This window comes from Diceros bicornis, chromosome 6 (assembly GCF_020826845.1).
Source record: "Diceros bicornis minor isolate mBicDic1 chromosome 6, mDicBic1.mat.cur, whole genome shotgun sequence".
NCBI classification, from domain to species: Eukaryota; Metazoa; Chordata; class Mammalia; order Perissodactyla; family Rhinocerotidae; genus Diceros; species Diceros bicornis.
In genome coordinates this window covers 55,552,920-55,570,579 of record NC_080745.1, presented here as the reverse complement: position 1 = coordinate 55,570,579, position 17,660 = coordinate 55,552,920, and the positions used below count along the sequence as shown (strand labels likewise).

Below are 17,660 nucleotides of genomic sequence, written 5' to 3'. Positions count from 1 at the left end.
CCTGAGGGTGATGGGATGGTAGTAAATGTGAAATGGAAATAGGGAAACAATCACAATGGGCAGAATTTCAACTCAAAGCAATGAATCTTAAGGACTGGATAGTGCATGTGGATGTCAGGAGCTGGGGTCAGCTCTGACCTGCTCTTCCTTACAAAAGCTGTCCCATTCCTGGCATTGGCCAGTGATACTGTATCCTGCATATCTGGAAGAGTGTTCTGGATGGTTTTTTTTTTCTTTTTTTTTTGGCTCCGGGAGACATTAGTGCAGCCATTAAGTGCTACAGGAATCTTTATTTTTATGCCTCCATCGGTAGAGCAGAAGTCTCTTTCATTTAAGCTATATTAGGTGCCAGTTTTCTCCCCGGCACTCGGGAGCTATGCGGTGAGTCACTTTCTATCCAATTGGTCATGCAATTCCTCCCCAGTCCTACCTGGAGGGAGAATCTGCAACAATGTCACATTCTTAACTCAAGATTTTCCAGGAATAGAGTATGTATACCATGGAAAATGGCAAATGCTACAAATTAGGGATTTTTTTTTTTTTTTAGGACCATTTGCTAAACATTTACCAGCACACACCTGGCTTTCTATCTCTTGCTCTTATATCAGATGGAGGATTTTCACAGAACAGTAGTATTTTCAGGTGAAAATATTTTCTGCAAGACACTAGCCCTAATCCCTCTATGAGAGAAAGGAATGGACACATGGTGATTCCTGAGTCCTGATGATATTGTCAACACAAATAATCCATAACCAATCTATAAATCTGAATTGGGGTGAATTTATTATGAGCCAGATCTGAGGACCATATACCCCAGGAGAGTCCTTTCACAAAGGAATGGAGCACTCCAAAGAAGTGGGGGTATATGGAGTGGTTATATACCATCAAAGAGCATGTATCACATATGATGGCAATGTCCCTTTTACAGTAGTCATGAGATTGCCCTGTTGGGCACAGCGATTGATGGACACAGCAGGTAACGGGTCTGTTGTCTCAAGCTGGGTGGTCACAGGGTGAGCGCAGCAATCAGTTCTAGGGAGAGATGCTTATCCTTAAGGAAATGCCAATGTGGCGCAAGTTACATCTTTATCTTAAGGGCATTTGTTCTTGTCTTTGGGACACAGCAAATAGTTAAAGCAGATATACAATGCATACTCAATGGCCATGTCAGGCTCTTTTGGAAAAACAAGGTCAGGCCAAATTAGTTTTACACCAAATGGCTCCCTCATATACTCCAGTATATCCTATTGCTTGCCATTTATTTCTCAATATCAACCAAGATTTCCAAGTCAGTGGCCAATGGCTTAGTCTTCCTAGAATCCAGCCAGTGGCTGAATTCAGGGCCCTCGCCTCTGCTTGTTTGTTATTGGAGGATAATTTATATTATAGGGCTAGCTAGCCAATGATTGAGGGCCAGGGACAATTTTAGTGATCCAACTACTAGTGCTGCAGAAACCTTGAAATTGAGTCAGATAGAGAGAGACCCAGAAGAGCCACAAGATCAGGAACTAGATCTGCCTGTTGCTTCACTGGCAGATGGCTCCCCTCAAATCCCTTTTCTTTTTATTTATTTATTTATTTATTTATTTATTTTGAGTGTGAGGAAGATCAGCCCTGTGCTAACATCTGCCAATCCTCTTTTTTTTTTTGGTGAGGAAGACTGGCCCTGTGCTAACATCTATGCCCATCTTCCTCCACTTTATATGGGACGCTGCCACAACATGGCTTGCCAAGCGGTGTGTAGCTTTGGGCATTTACTCTTTTATCTTCCCAGTATTCAGATTCAGAGAAGTTGTCTTGGAGGAGGTGATCCCTGAGCTGAAGGTAATGGCAGTGTCATAGTTCTGGAGTGGAGACAGTGTGTTCCTTTCTTCATCAGATTTTTTTGAGAGCCTTGTTCAATCCAGGCACTTTTTTGGGGGATGGGCATAAAATTGTGAGCAAAAGAGATGGGGTCCCTATCTCCCTGGAGCTGTTATGCTTGAGGGAAGGAGTCCATGGTTCCCCTGTAGAGATTTATCCCCATTCCTCCAATTATCTTTTTTGTGGACTGGCCTGGAATCTGCTAGGACATGCTGTGTGGCCACCAGTCAAGCCTGCCCTACACACACTGGCGGCAGCCTGGGTGGAGGTAAAATTGAATTGGTCTGGAAGCTCTAAGTCCCTACCAGGTTACTAACTGGGTAAGGCGGGGTATGGCCTCAGGTAGTAAGAAGGAGTAGATGACTGCGTAAACCAGCAATTTATGTGATTCCCTCTGAGTCTCCAGAGGCAGAGCTGTGGTGAAATCAGGGTCATACACCAGGAAGTGCAGATTGGGGGTGTCCACTCAGACAAGGGTAGATTGTAGATGCAGAGGCATCTTTTCAATAAAATTGACCAGGCAACAAAATAAATCATAGCCTAGGTAAGTAGGTCAGGACAAGTCAACTGCATCTTCTGGGCAGCCTCAACACTATCCGACGGTGGATGGGAGTCCGAGTGTGGAGGGATAGTGTTGGGTGGTGTCCATAATCCTTTTATGAGTCAGCTGTGTGTATTTCCTGGGGATGAGAACAGGTACCCCTATTGGGGTAGCAGTGTAGGAATCCTCTAATCTCTCCCATCACCACTGGTATTCAAAATCTTTGTGTCCTTGAGCATGTGTGTTTGCACATAGATAGGCAGTTCCTCACCTACCCCAGAGCTGTAGCTGTTTTTTGAGGGCAGGAAGTGGCTAGTCTCTGCCTTCCTATACAACTGCCTTTCTATCTCAGCCAACCTTTCAATATTTGTTCCCATAGTAATATCCCTTATAGGGGCCCAGCAGACCCATCTGGAACTGGTCACAGGAGAGGGTGCTGCTCCAGGTCGTGGCTGGCCAGGAGTCAGGAATTCACTGCTGGGCACCTGGTGGCTCCCCCCAGCCTTGCTAGAGCCAGCAGACACCTCGGGTGGAGGGTCACTCTCACGAAAGTCTACTGCTCCTACAGCCAATGTAGATTATTAAGAAACTTTCCAGGATTCTCTTGCTGCATGAGGAAAGAGTCAAATTTTTGGGACTCTACTCACAAACTAGATAGGACTGCCAGTCCCTCTGTCTTCTTTGGGATCTGGTACATAAGAATTTTCCTCTGCATACAGACAATCAGATGATATCACTAGAAAAGTATACGAGTGTGGACCTTGTGGTGGGGTGGATAGAGGTTGATGGGCTCTTACCTACACTGGTTGGTTGCATGGTGTAAACAACCCTTATGGATTTCCTCAGCTGGGAGGAGAATATATGAATATTTTTATTCACCCTGGAGGGTGAAGATCTTTGTCTCAATGGCCAGCCTGGTACTAGTGCCCCTTATACTCTGTCAGGGAGGCAATTGCCCAGATGTTCCTGGGTGCACAGCAACCCTGGTCAACAACAGCAGCTGCTAACTGGGCACTGGGCTCAGCTGAGGCCTCTGGGCTGGAATGAGAGTCATAGTTCCCACAACCCAAGGATGGGCTGGCTACAGGGTGAGAGTATTAGCTTCAAGGAGGAGCTGAAATGGACATGTTGAGAATAGCATGGTATGGCTGTAGCAATTACTCACCGTCTCTAGCAAGAGAAACTTTGGGAATTAATATTACTCTTAGTCACACATACAAACCACACGATTACTTCTATCCTGAGTTGAAATTTTCAAATTTATTGTAACACTGTTATCAAGAATACATATTTATTGTAGTATCACTATCAAGAATACATATAAATACATGGCTAAAGCCAAGAGCAAGACATAAGGAATTTTCCAGGGTTAGTCAAAAGCTAGTCTTCCTGGAGGCCCAGAAGGCTAGATGGTAATGGGATGAAGGATGAAATTGTGTTCATAGGCAGTCACCAATTATGACTCCTAGCAACAAGGACAGAAGCGGGGCATATCTGGTGAACTGAGTACAAACGGAGAACTCATCAGCATCACGCAGAACTGAAGCACTGTTTCTACTAATAAGTAGTTTTAAGATTTGCAGACTAGAGAAATATGTGTGGCTGGTATGGACAGGGTGGACAAACATGAGAAAACAGCTCTCTAAAAGTGTACCTTAAAGCAATAAGAAAGGCCGCCTTGCTCAGCAAGCTCAGATTGGGGAGCCCCTGCCTTCCCACCCCTCTCCTCATCATGGCCACCATTCCAGGCTCCCTGACTCTCTGTTCCTTTCCCTCCTCTCTGTTTCAGCTCAGGGGTCAGGGAGCTCTCCTAGAATGGAGATGTCGGCTCCCTGGCCCATTTCCTCACTGTTTTCTTCAAGCTCAGATGCTGGCAGGAAAAATCTGCCTATGCCGGAAGGGCTGTTCCTTAGTAGGCGGCCCAGTTCCTTCTCATAACATTCGGCTGCCGGCAGCAGATCTCCATTCAGCTTGTGAATTAATCCTTGGCAAAACCAATAATTTGGCGCATTTTGTGGAAGCTGATTTTCAGCTACGTTCTGTAGTTGCTGACGGTGTTGTTGCCTCTCAGTGTCAGGGAGCTCCTTACTGAATGGTATCTGATAACGTTCGTCTGCTTCCAGGAGCTCAGTGAGATCACAGTATGCATACAGAGAGTTTGGTCTCTTCTCAATAGTTTTAATAAAATAGTCTATAGCTTGTTTCTTTAGTTCTTTAATCTTTTCTCTATTTTCACTAGCTTCAGATTCTCCTGTATTCTGAATTTGTTTGATTTTTGCCCGATAGCAGCACCCAATCTGGTGATAGAGGTAGCCATTGTTTGGTAGGAATTCCGACGCCTTTCGAAACAATTCAATAGCTTTGTCTAGATCACCTTTTTTTTGATAAAATTTGGCTGCCTCGCGAAGGACCTCTGTTTGGCGAGGAGCTTTCTCTAGGGCCTCTTCAACCAACAGCTCCGCTTCAGCTTCTTTGTTCACCTTCTGCAATTTCAGGGCAAAGAGAACTTTGACGTACTGATTGTCAGGACACAGCTCAATGGCCTGCTTCAGAACCTCGGCAGAGAACTGCTTCTGTGGTTTTTCGTCCAGACAGTACGTCGCGATGGCCAGTCCAGAGGTGAATTCCGGGTTGTTGGGTTTCTCTTCCAAAGCCTTCTCAAAATACACCTTTGCCCTTTCATTTTGCTTTCCTCCACACTTTAGCAGTGTCCACCCTTCCTCACAGTCAAGCTCAGGACACTCAATACTGTAAGGATTTGAAAACTTCTCGCACACTTGTTTCACCTTGTCTACATAAATCTGGGCTTCTGAGAGTCTGCCCATGTGATAGTAGACCCAGGCATAGTTTCCCCAAGTGACCAGACTTCGGATTTCTGCTTGGTCAGTGTGCTCTCGCTGGATTAACTCCTCAGCTTGCCGTAAGCATTCCAGGGCTGCCTCGTTTTGGCCTTTCTGGTGTTTTATGTAGGCCAACAAGTTGTACATTGTAGCTCTGAACTCAGTGTTTAAAAATTCAATCTGTTTACACACTCTATCTTCTAGATCCTGTGAGACACTTTCTTCCTTAAATAGGTTCCACGTGAAATGGCATTTTAGCTGTGGAAGGATTTTCTCCAGAGAATTTCTGTTAACTTCACTGTGGAGAAAAGAAACATGGTCACTGTGATGTGCACCTGCCCAGCACTGCACCCTGTGATGCAATTACAGGTTAATCTTGTGTGTCAACTTGACTGGGCCACGGTATGCCCAGATATCTGGTTAAACATTAGTTCTGGGCATATCTGTGAGGGTGTTCCCAGAAGAGATTAGCATTTAAATCAGCAGACTGAGTAAAGCAGATTGCCCTCCCCAGTGTGGTTGGGTATCATCCAACCTGTTGAGGCCTGAGTAGAACAAAAAGGCAGAGGGCAGGTGAATTCGCTCTCTGTGACTTGCTCCTGAGCTGGGAAATTCATCTTCTCCTTCCCTCAACTGGGACTTGCACCATAGGCTTTCCTGGTTCTCAGGCCTTCAGACTCAGATTGGAACTTACACCATTAGCCCTCCAGTTCTCAGGCCTTTGGACTCAGAATGGAACAACACCATTGGCGTTCGCGGGTCTGCAGCTTGCAGACAGTGGATCATGGGATGTCTCAGCTTCTGTAATCATGTGAGCCAAATCCTCATAATAAATTTCTGTATCTCTCATTCTAAATATATATATATAAATATTTTATTTAAATATATATAAAGTATATATTTTTATATTTATATTTCCCTACATAGAAAATATGTAAAAATATTTTATTTAAATAAATATATATATATATGTGTATATATATATATTTTACTAGCTTTAGGTGAGAATCTTTATTTTAGCAAATAAGGGCAGTATAAAAAAATTTGACCTGAAAAGTAAAAGAAGAAAAAAGGATAAAAATAAATATCTTTACAAATTATTGTAGAAATAATACAAAAGCGAGTTAAAATTCTCAATGAGGAAAACCAAAATGTGTCCAATTGTATAAAGGCTCTTCCTTTGCAAGAAATGGGGAAGAAGCTAAAGATCCACTTTGGTTTCACTGCTGAAAAATGTACAAAACAGAAAAACCAGGTGAGGTCAAACGTTGTGAGCCCACCACTTGTGCCTGCCTACTTTTGATCTGAAGAAAGTTGATGACCACAGTGCAAGGCAGAGCTGATGGTAAGACAGCCAAGAGTTCTCCACCCAGGAGTCCATCCTCCATTAACCTTCAAGTAAAAGGTGAAGAAAAACAAGTGAAGTCTAAGCTCTGCAGCTGGCTGACTCAATTTCCTCCATTGTAGTGCTCAAAATAGTTTACTTCTTGGCTAGCAGGAACACAGAAGAGCCTGGAAGAACTGCCTTCAGCAAATGCCTGCTGCCTCTTCCCAACCTTCGTGGGTTGGGCCCGACATCAACCAGCAGCATATATGTATATAGATCTCCTATTGGTTTTGTTTCACTGAGAACCTTGACTAGTACACACCCCTAAGTCATCCTAGAAAGAAGAGGAGGTACTTTTCTCTTGCTTCCTAGATTCGCCTTTCTACAGCTAGGGTCTGTGCAAGAACCCGCAAAGCACATCACTGTGTGAGCAAATATGTAAGAGGTAAGGTAAGGCGATGAGAGGAGAGCACTGCTGTGATAAGAACTGGGAGCTCTTGTCCTGCTCAGTACTAAGTCAGGGCTCAGCCCTCACACCTCCTGGGTAAGGTTTATTTAGTCCTCCAAGGATCCTTTACAGGGTTACCTCTTTGAATCACTTTGTTAGTTTTGGGGGACACTAAGAACAATAAAGGTTATCCCGGCCCTCTCTGTTCCCAGGAGCTCACAGTCTGGTTAGAATGAGTCATGTAAAGAAATGAAAGCCCAGGGATGTTTGCCACCATGCTATGTGATTTCCCTTCTTCTCTCCCCGACCCCCGCCTCCCTGCGGTCATGCACAGACCCATGCAGGCTTAGTTTCAGTCTGACTGAATCAGTCTCCCTGTGTTGTCCATATTTTTGAATTTCATAGACTAGCACAATTTCAGAAAAAAGTTATGAACCAAATAGGACTGCCAACTTAGTTGGCAATACAGTGACATGGGGAGAAAATTCATCCCAAAAGACAACAACCATCTATTCTTACCAATATTTTATTTAAAAAATGAGAAAAAGAGAGAAAGGAAGCATTTTTATTATTATTGAATAAGTAAAAAGGATATAATCTCAGAATAATGGGAAGTTCTTTAAAATGTCAAAATACATTTTGCTCTATGAGGAGCCACTGACTTTATTTGCAGTTTACCATGGATCAGCACCGGCCCCCACACCACTGCTACAAGTGCTCTGACCTACTTCCTGTCTCTCTCTCCAGCAATGGTCATCTAAGCTGTTTCTGACCCAATATGATTACATGTGAAATGCTTTATAGTGAGAGACGCAGAGGCAAGGGAATCAACCCAAAGGCAAGGGAAGAGGGGGAAGTTGCTGTCTATGTAGATATCCTTTTTATGTGTGTGCCTCTTTTCTCGGCAGCGTTTTTTATTCTCTTGGTCCCTGGCTAAAGCACCACAATGCCAATGTCTTCCCTCTCCATTCTAGGGTTTTCCAATTCGGCTTCACCTGGGGATTCTAACTGTCCTATGTAGGACTACAGGTCATAACTTAAGGTAGCAATTATTACAAAATAAAGTAAGTTATAAAGAAGATCACTGAACAAATCTGTTTATAACTGTTATGCAACTAAAATGTGATAAAGGCGTTTTAGTGTCTCAACATTAGTTAATCTTGCTGATTGCCCAATTAGGAAGTTTAGAGGGTGGAAGTGATACTGGCTCAAGACAAGGTTGACATAAGGGAAGCCATATTGTAGAAAAGAAGCCCTATTGTAACTTTGAATGACGTCTGACAAACTAACCCAGCTGGATATGCACCCTCCAGGAGGTCTAACTGTTCTGTAGATTTTACAACCCCTGCTTGTGCACGTACCTCCCAGCTGTGATAAGATGATAACTTTGTTCTTTTGAGTTCCTTAGGAATGTGATGACCCCTGAACAGAGAATCTACGCTAATAGCCATCATCAATGAATACTAAAAGATCTGGTGTGGCGACTCCTACTCTGTAACACCAGAAGGTCAACATTCCTAACCTCCTCCCCTATAACCCAGCAGCCTATATAACTGCTGTAAGACTCTGTGCCCCTTAAGATGGTTTTTTTCAGACGTTAGTCGGCCATCTTCCCTCTTGCTAGCAAGCTGTAATAAAAAAGTCCTTTTTCTCCTACCACCTTGCCTCTTGACTATTGGCATGTGTCGTGGCGAGCAGAAGGCCCCTCGTTGGGTGGTAACAGAAGGAAAGTGTGGATTCCAGATAAATAGACTGTGTCTGCAGATCTGTAGGTGTATGTAAGTGCCTGGAAATAATAGCTGAACATTCTAAGGATTGATAGAGAGTATTCATCCAACTTCTCAGTGAGCCTACAGAAAGACAGGTGACTGGATGTTTTTGCTTCAACAAAAACCAGAAATCACCTTGCCAGTTTGATGACACTATCTCTTTTTATCCCATGGTGGTAGTGTAGGCTTTGACATATCAGTGTAGGGGAGCAAAATTTTCCACCCCAAAAGATGCCTCTTTGGCATAAGGATTATTTTAAAGAAACTGCAGACACAGGAGAAGCTCTGAAAACTGAGTAGAAGTTACCATTTTGTAAGAGACATTTACATTTATAAGGGAAATCTCCATTTGAGGGTGTATCCCTCCCCATTCCAGGAAGAGGGGGATGACTAAATCTTTAAAACTCTTACCAAGGGAGAAGGCAGTGACTTAAATTTGCATAACAACCTTACCATTGTTTACTATGCCCTTCCTGGTAACCACCCATAACTGACTCCCCACCCCCAACATCTTCTTTTGTCCTCAGCTGAAGATGGTATTTAAGGTGATGGTTTCCATCATTTCTGAGAGGTGATCAGTTTTCCTGGATCTCTCCCATGTATACATGTTATTAAGCTTTTGTTTGTTTTTCTCCTGTTAAGCTGTCTTGCGTCAATTTAATTATTAGGCCAGCTGGAGAACCTAGAATGGGAGAACGAAAATTATTCCTCCCTAACATCAGTAAACCAGAGAGATCTTACCAAACTAAACTTTTAAGCATTTATTGATAAAGAATCTCTCTCCAAGATGAAACATATTCCAACCCTGTCATAAGCTTTAGATGTCAATTGCTCAAGAAAGTGAGAACAGAAAAGCTCACTCAACATTTCTGAACCTATGAGAGAGCCTGAGTGTGGAACTCTTGGGGACATTCCATCCATAGCACCACTTCACCAATGCTAGAGCTGACCATGCTAAAAAATTTACGATAATGTTGAACAGTTTATTCAGGAAGATAGCCTACTATGTATGTGGCTTCATGATTATCAAACCTATTGCAACTGGGAATTCAGATCTGTTGATTTTTCCTAAGACTTCCTCCTTAGATCTCCAATTTGATTAGGTGTTTGATACCTGACCTCTCCCTGAAGTAAAATTTGGAACAAAGTATATTGGACTCGGAGTGCTGAGATCTGGATAAGAAGAAACATGAAACCCAGAGCCAGAGTCCAGGAGGTTTGCCTTAAAATACTATTGCCTTGGTGGATGAATTGCTTATAAATCTAGTATAATGGTTAAAAGATGAAAGTTTTAAAAATAACTATAACTACGATCATTTGTTAATGTATACACAAGATAAAAAGATGTAAATTGTGACATCAAAAACATAAAATGTGGGGGTAGGGGCGAGTAAAAAGGTAGAGTTTTAGTATGTGCTCAAACTTAAGTTATCAGCTTAAAATAGACTGTTACAAGATGTTTTATGTAAGCCTCATGGTAACCACAAAACAAAAACCTATAATAGATACACAAAAGATAAAGAGAAAGGAATCTAAGTGTACCACTACAGAAAATCATGAAATCACAAAGGAAGAGAGCAAGAGAAGAAGAAAGGAACAAAGGAATTACAACACAACCAGAAAACAATTAACAAAGTGGCAAGTCCATAACTATTAATAATTACTTTAAATCTAAATGGACTAAATTCTCCAGTCAAAAGACATAGAGTGGCTGAATGGATAAAAAATAAGACCCAACTATATGCTGTGAAGGGGTTCAGAACAGGCTTCCCCAAGATGTGCCACTTTGGCATGTGGAATATTTTCAGCTGAGGCAAATGAGACCCTGCAGGCTCAAGAGAAACTTTTACTTCTCCCTCAAAGAATTTAAATTGGAGGCCTTGCCCATAATAAGAGTTATTACCAGAAATAAAATTTTATGACCTATCTGTATGGCAGGGCAAACCTCTAATTACTGAACATCTACTCTTATTATCCTGTGAATTTCCCTCCTTCCCTCTGAAGCCTAAGGCCCCTACTGCATTCCTTAGCTCAAGATGGCATGTATACCTCATGTACCTTTTTGTCTCTGAACCTCTCATGTATGTGGGGTTCTCATATGTACAAAATTAAATTTGATTTTCTCCTGTTAATCTGTCTCATGTCAATTTAATTCTTAGACCAGCCAGAAGCACGTAGAAGGGTCGAGGAAAATTTCTTCCTTCGCCACAGTTGCCTTCAGCTTTTCAGTCACACAGGCTGAAAGTGAGGGGATGGAAAAAGATATTCCATGCAAAACAAAAGAAAGCAAGGGTAGTTATACTTATATTGGACAAAATAGACTTTAAGCCAGAGATTGTAATAAGAGGCAAAGAATGTCATTGTTTGATGATAAAGGGGTCAATCCAACAAGAGGATATAATATTTATAAATATTTATGTACCCAACACATGAGCACCTAAATATACAAAGCAAATATTAATAGACCTGAAGAAAGAAAAAGCCAGCAATACAAAAATAGTAGGGGCTTCGCAATACCGCTTTTCAACAATGGATAGATCATCCAGACAGCAAATCAATAAGCAAACATTGGACTTAAGCAATATGTTCAACTGGATGGACTTAGACATTTACAGAACATTCCATCCAACAGCAGAAGAATGCACGTTTTTCTCAAGCGCACGTGGAACCGTCTCCAGGATAAATCATACGTTGGGCCCCCAAATAAGTCTTAATAAAATTTAAGAAGATTGAGATCATATCAAGAATCTTTTCTGACCAGTATTATTCAGACATAAAAATAAAAGAAATCTCGGGCCGGCCCGGTGGCGCAAGCGGTTAAGTGCGCGCGATCCGATGCAGCAGCCCGGGGTTCTCTGGTTCGGATCCCGGGCGCACACCGACGCACCACTTGTCAGGCCATGCTGTGGCGGTGTCCCACATAAAGTGGAGGAAGATGGGCACGGATGTTAGCCCAGGGCCGGTCTTCCTCAGCACAAAAAAGAGGAGGATTGGCAGATGTTAGCACAGGGCTGATCTTCCTCACCAAAAATAAATACATAAATAAAATAAAAATAAAAATAAAAAAGAAAGAAATCTTGCTTTTTGCAACAACATGAATGGACCTTGAGGACATTATGCTAAGTGAAATAAGCCAGATAGAGAAAGATAAATACTGCATGATATCAGTTATATGTGGAATCTAAAAAAAAACAAGTCAAACTCGTAGAAACAGAGTAGAATAGTGGTTGCCAGGGGTAGAGGGGTGGGAGAAACAGAGAGAGGTTGGTAAAAGGGTATTCAGCTATAAGATGAATAAGGTCTAAGGCTCTAATGTATAACATGGCTAGTTGATAACACTGTATGCTATAACTGAAATTTGCTAAGAATGTAGAACTTAAATGTTCTCACCCCCCCCAAAAGAAAGATAAATATGTGAAGTGATAGATGTGTTAATTAACTAGATGGGGGGGCATCCTTTCACAATGTATACATATATCAAATCACTATGATTTACACTTTAAATATCTTACAATTTTATATGTCAGTAATACCTCAATAAAGCTGAAATTAAAAAAAAATTATCTTAGCAATTCTTGTCACTTTTTCTTCTACATAGTTTAGGTACATGAAATACTCTGGGTTTTTCTCCCCTTTGGATTTTCATTACATATTTATTATATATTAATTGACATGTTTACCTGTGTTGTAATTGTTGTAGTTATGATAACGTTAACATATTTAACTGAGTAGATCAAAATAAAACATTTGAAAAGAATTCTGATTTAATAAAAAATATTATTGCCATTTAAAAACTAATACTCCATTTGCCAAGGTTTACTCAATTACTAATTTATCTCATATGTGTTTTTGGAAGTCACTGTAAATACTCTTTATATGTATATGTATAAAATTTAATAAATTACTGAACAATAATTAAATTCCGATATCTAAAGAGTGGACAAACAAGCAAGTAGCATGATGGCTGCAGTAACTTGATAAAGAGAGTGTCTAAGTTTAGGTGAAACGTGAGGTGTTGAATGCCCTTCCTACCTGAAGATTCTGTATCTAATAGAAAACGTTGGGGAGGTGGGAGTCCTTGTGGCCCAGGAAGAGATTTCTCACAGCCTCAAGCTGCAGCTATGAAGTTTTGCTGACCAAAGCAGATAAAACCAGCATTACTGGTCCTGAGGAAATCTCATTTATAGCCTTTTATAGTCTTTCCTCCTTCTGCTTGCCTACCAGGATGGTGACAGCCTGTTGGCGCTGCCTGCATACTCCAGCGTGGATGCCACATCTCCTTCCAGGGCTTAATCAAAGCCATTACTCGAGTAGAATCTTGAAATTTTCAGAAAGAGGCCCTGTTTAAATGGTAAGTGTAGGAGTTTCCGGGGAAATCTCCGCCAAGGCAGCTTGCATCACAGATGCTCTGGTTATGCTCCAGCTGACTACGTGAAGGGACAGGCAGACCTCATGCCCAGTCAGTTGGTCAGAATAGGCACAACCCAAGGAACCCATCACTTCAAAAAATGAGCCAAGGAACTCTCCAGAGCAGTGCTTTTCACACTTTAATGTGCACGTGGACCAGATCACCTGAGGATCTTGTTAAAATGCGGATTTGTATTCAGTAGGTCTGGGATGCTGCCTTCGTAACAACTTCTCAGGGGGTATTGGACTGGACCACATTGTGAGTAGCAAGGTTCCAGGACAACTTCACTTTTTGGAAGTGATTTCCAATCACCAGTTTCTCATCTCTAAAATATCTCTTAAATAGGCAAGGCTTGCTTTATGTCAGCAACATCCTTCCCACCCATCCCACTCCCCACCCACCTTGGGCTTCCTTCACTCACATTTACACACATACAATGCAGGGAGCGTTTAGTGTGTATATAAAGTACCCTTGGTCCTCTTTAAAGATGTATTTTTTTTCTAGGCCTTATTTCTGATCTACTCAATCAGGATTTCAAAAGGCAGGGCCCAGTAATTTGCATTCTAATAGAGCGCTCATGTTGGTTGTGATAGAGGGCATCTGCAGACACTTTCTCCCTGTTCCTAGTTCACAGGGGAGGGCTAGCAGTCAGTAAAAAGAAAGCTAGGGAGACATATTCCTCAATTCTGAAAGAGCAAATTTCAAGATAGAAGACCTTTTTATGAAACTGGAGTTTGGCAGTGCTGAATTAGTTATTAGCATGTTTGCTGAGAAGTAAGCATGCTTTTAAAATAATCACAACAAAACTCACAAAACTCTGATTTAGTCCTTTCGAATATAAGAAACAAAAGAGAGACCAGGACCTCCAATAACTATCCTCCAGACTCCAGTCCTCATTGACTAGATTTTGCCTGAAAGGATCGAGCACGCTGTCCCTCTAGCCTGTCTCAACAACCCCCTTCCCTTCCAGGCTGCCAGCTTCCAGCTCTGCTGGAAGCACTTCCCTTACTGTCCTTACGCTGCCTGACTCTGTAAATCAGAAAGAGCCACAAAAATAAAAATGCAAGAATTGGTAAGATAGATTTATGATTGAATTAGATAAATGCATATTTAATTTATAAGCAAACACTGAATCAGCATACTTTCAGGAAGCTGCACATAAGTACAAGATCTGTGAGCAATTCTCAACTTCCTATCAGAGAAGCGGGGAATATTTACCTCATGATGGCTGTTTCCTTGCTATTCTGAAAAGCTGGGGTCCAGGCTGACTTTATTTTCTGCTTGTGGATTGCAAGCAAATGCTGAAGAGATTTCCCCCCAGGACGCTAGCCCTTAAGTGTGTGCTTTCATGAAGCAGAAAAGGAAAATGAAACTGATGCAATGTTGTCAGTATTTCTGTTGAGGAGAAGCTGAAACTGAACCTGTGAGAGCTGTGTTTACTCTCTGCTGGGAATATTGTTCTACACAGATTCTCAACTGTGTTTGAGAGTTTGTAAAAAGGCATTATAGATGCCTTACAGATTATAGGCCCTACTGCCAGAGATTCTGATGCGATCTGGAGGTGGGCTCAGGAATCTGCATTTTTAAAAGCACCCTTGAAATTGTGTTGCAGGAGTCCTGTACCACATTTTGAGAAGCACTGTTCTAGAGGTATTTTGAAAAGCAGTTTCCCATTTACTTGTGGGAGATAATGTAATGTATCAAAGAGTGAGTCAGATGATCTAGAATAGAGGAAAATAACCACAGGACACCTGGATTTTGGTTCTCTCTCTGACCAGCTCTGGGATATTTCTTGAATCACATCAGTTAGCCATATTTTCTCGCTTTTAAAATGGCCTGGAATGAATTTCCTTCTTCCTTCCATCCGACGTATAGGAAACAATGTCCTGGGGAGATCCACTTTTACCTTCTTCTAAGGTGTGGCTCTGGGCACTCTAAGGAGTGGGTCGCAAGAGCATTAGGACATTTCACCCTTTCGGCCTTTGTACACGGAGCCAGAAGATGCTCAGCACTCGAGTTCCGCACCTTGGAAATGACCTTGCTCTGAACCTACGCTCCATCTGACCTCCTAGGCACGTAATTGGCCTCTGAGCCCTCTTTTGCTTATCTAGAAAATAAGGCTAATAAAAAAATAATAGTTCGTCCTTTCTGGGGCTACGGGAGGATGATAAGAGACAATGCATGTGAAGCACTTAATAGAATGCACCACTAACTACTGATCACATAGAAACTGTTACCACCATGATCACTGGTATATTAGTGTTATAATTTTAAGTGAATTTTGAGTATGTGAAGGGAAAAACAGAGTTTCATAGTGGATGGGGCAGAGGAGGCAGCCATCAGCAGGCAGGTCCAGGAATCCTTTGGCAAATTTTAGCACTGCTGGGAGGAGCAGCCCAACCTGCCTCTGTGCCTGCAGCCTCTGGGAACAGTGGCCCCTTGATGTGAGCTTAGTCCAGTGTAGTCTAGAGATCCTCTCTCAGGCCTCTTCAAGTCACGGGGCTCTGGCACACCCAAGCACAGGTCACTGCAAAACCTCTTGAGCAGACTGGCTACCAGGGCACTGGGCAGGGCCAGGTTTTCTGGTCAACCTCACTCATGCAGGCACAATTAACATCACTCATGACCAGGAAGCCATTATGTAGAAAAGGGTAACCTGAGGCACTTGGCAGTGAATTCCTAGTACCATCCCCAAATATGAGCCTGCAGAGCATTTGGGAACCCTTGGTCTTCCTTCCCTCACTCTCTGAGTGGTCACTGGGATCCTCCCTCCCCAGGCAATCAAGCCCTCAATCCCTCCCCATAGATGTTTGGTGGGAAAGACTTCTTTCTCTCTCAGCTCTGCTCTATCTGGTGGCAGATCTTGAGCAGGTCTACATGCATTTTTTAAAATCAAGTTTACGAAGATTACACTTTGCATACAATAAAATGCACCCATTTTAAGTATACAGTTTGATGAGTTTTGACAAATGTATATACCCATGTAACCACCACCATCTCCTTGTAGGTTCTTCGTATCACCCCCAAAGATTTCCCAGTGTGCTTTCCTTCCTAGCCTATCCCACCCCCACCCTCCACCATCCCCAGGCAACCACTGATCTGCTTTCCATCACTAGAGGTGAGATCAGTATTAGAAAAGAGATTAGGTCATTATGTTTTGAAGAGAAATTATTTTCTGCTGCTACCCAGCTCTCATCACAGCAGTATAAAGCAAACTCTGTGCTTTGGGTTTTGTTTTCAGATAAGAAATGGAAAATGCCCATCTGTGAGAATCATCTCTTCCACTTCCCACCTTGAACTGATCAAACTTTCAGGGCAAAATTCCCATCAACGTGAGTTGGATTTGCACTACCAATTCCATCTGTAATAATATCTGCCGAAAAGAAATGCTTTCCTTTAAAATGACAAGAAGAGAGCCTCTTAGTTCTTTCGAAGAAAACAACAACAGAAAAGCCCACAAAAAGCACTTTCCTTAGGTCTCACTTTGAATCAGCAAACTTTGTGCTTGAGTGGATCTAACCGCTCCTGCCAAGCCTCCCTCACATCCCAGCTTCTGGCTCCCAGCTCCACCCAGTGAACAGTTCTAGAAGCTTGGGGAGCCTGAGTGTGTACACTAGAAAAAGCCACAGGAGTAAAAAGTGACCATACTGATAAAGGCACGTTTAGTCCATAAACAACAGGACAACTCAGGAACTTGCCTTCACCAGAGAAACTCTTTCACTGACCTCATGACTGCGATCTGCTTCTCTGCTGGTCTGAAAAGCTGGGATCCAAGCCGATTTGCTCTTCAGAAATCTTCCCAGTCCGCCTCAAGTAAGCGCTAAAGGAACTATATAAAGGGAAACTGAGGGTGGGGTGCATGCATCAGCTGATGCTTTATCCCTGTTTCTCAGTGATTGCCTTTATGAAAGTGAGGAGGAATTGGAAAGTGAAACTGATTTAAAGTCAAGAAGAGGAAAAGAAAACTGAAGATTGAGATCTGTGATGACTCAGTTGAAGTACAATGTTTAAAATCATGACTCTGAAACTGCAGATTGAGGGGATGTGCAAGCACTGCCAAGAATTTGACCAAAAATCTGGGGTGGATCCTAGGAAACTGTATTTTAATAAAGTCTGTAGGGGATGCTGATGTAGGGGTTTCTGGGACCACATGATGAGAAACACCAATCCAGAAATGTTTTGTAAAAAGTAGTTTCTTCCAGTAAATTGACTTGTGGGAGACAATTTGCTCCTGGAGACCTGGCTTGACTTGTGTGTGTTCAGTTAACTAACTCTGGGATTAACCCTGAGTCCAATCACTTAGCCTAAATTTCCTTTTTGCCCCATACTCCACATAGGAAGCCAAGCCCTGGAGTGAAGCCCAAGCAGTTTAAATCTCTGAGGTCTAAGGCCATCATTCCCAGCTGTAAAATGGGAAATAACACATTGTAATATTGTTTAATGGCTGGCTGGCTAGCTGATAAA

The 17,660-nt window shown here is 42.3% G+C and overlaps 1 protein-coding gene and 1 long non-coding RNA gene across 2 annotated transcripts; one reads left to right on the top strand and one right to left on the bottom strand.

Moving 5' to 3' along the window:
* Positions 1-3,678: 3,678 nt before the first annotated feature.
* On the bottom strand, positions 3,679-17,064 carry IFIT3 (interferon induced protein with tetratricopeptide repeats 3). The gene is made up of 2 exons (XM_058543499.1): positions 16,922-17,064; positions 3,679-5,542 (listed from the first exon to the last, which is right to left on the bottom strand). Exons 1-2 carry the CDS (start codon positions 16,924-16,926, stop codon positions 4,195-4,197), a joined length of 1,353 nt encoding a protein of 450 aa, XP_058399482.1. The 5' UTR covers positions 16,927-17,064; the 3' UTR covers positions 3,679-4,194.
* Positions 5,660-15,311, top strand: LOC131407239 (uncharacterized). Its single transcript, XR_009220468.1, has 3 exons — positions 5,660-6,055; positions 13,013-13,139; positions 15,072-15,311. It is a non-coding gene; the product is annotated as an uncharacterized LOC131407239 (long non-coding RNA).
* Positions 17,065-17,660: the final 596 nt, after the last annotated feature.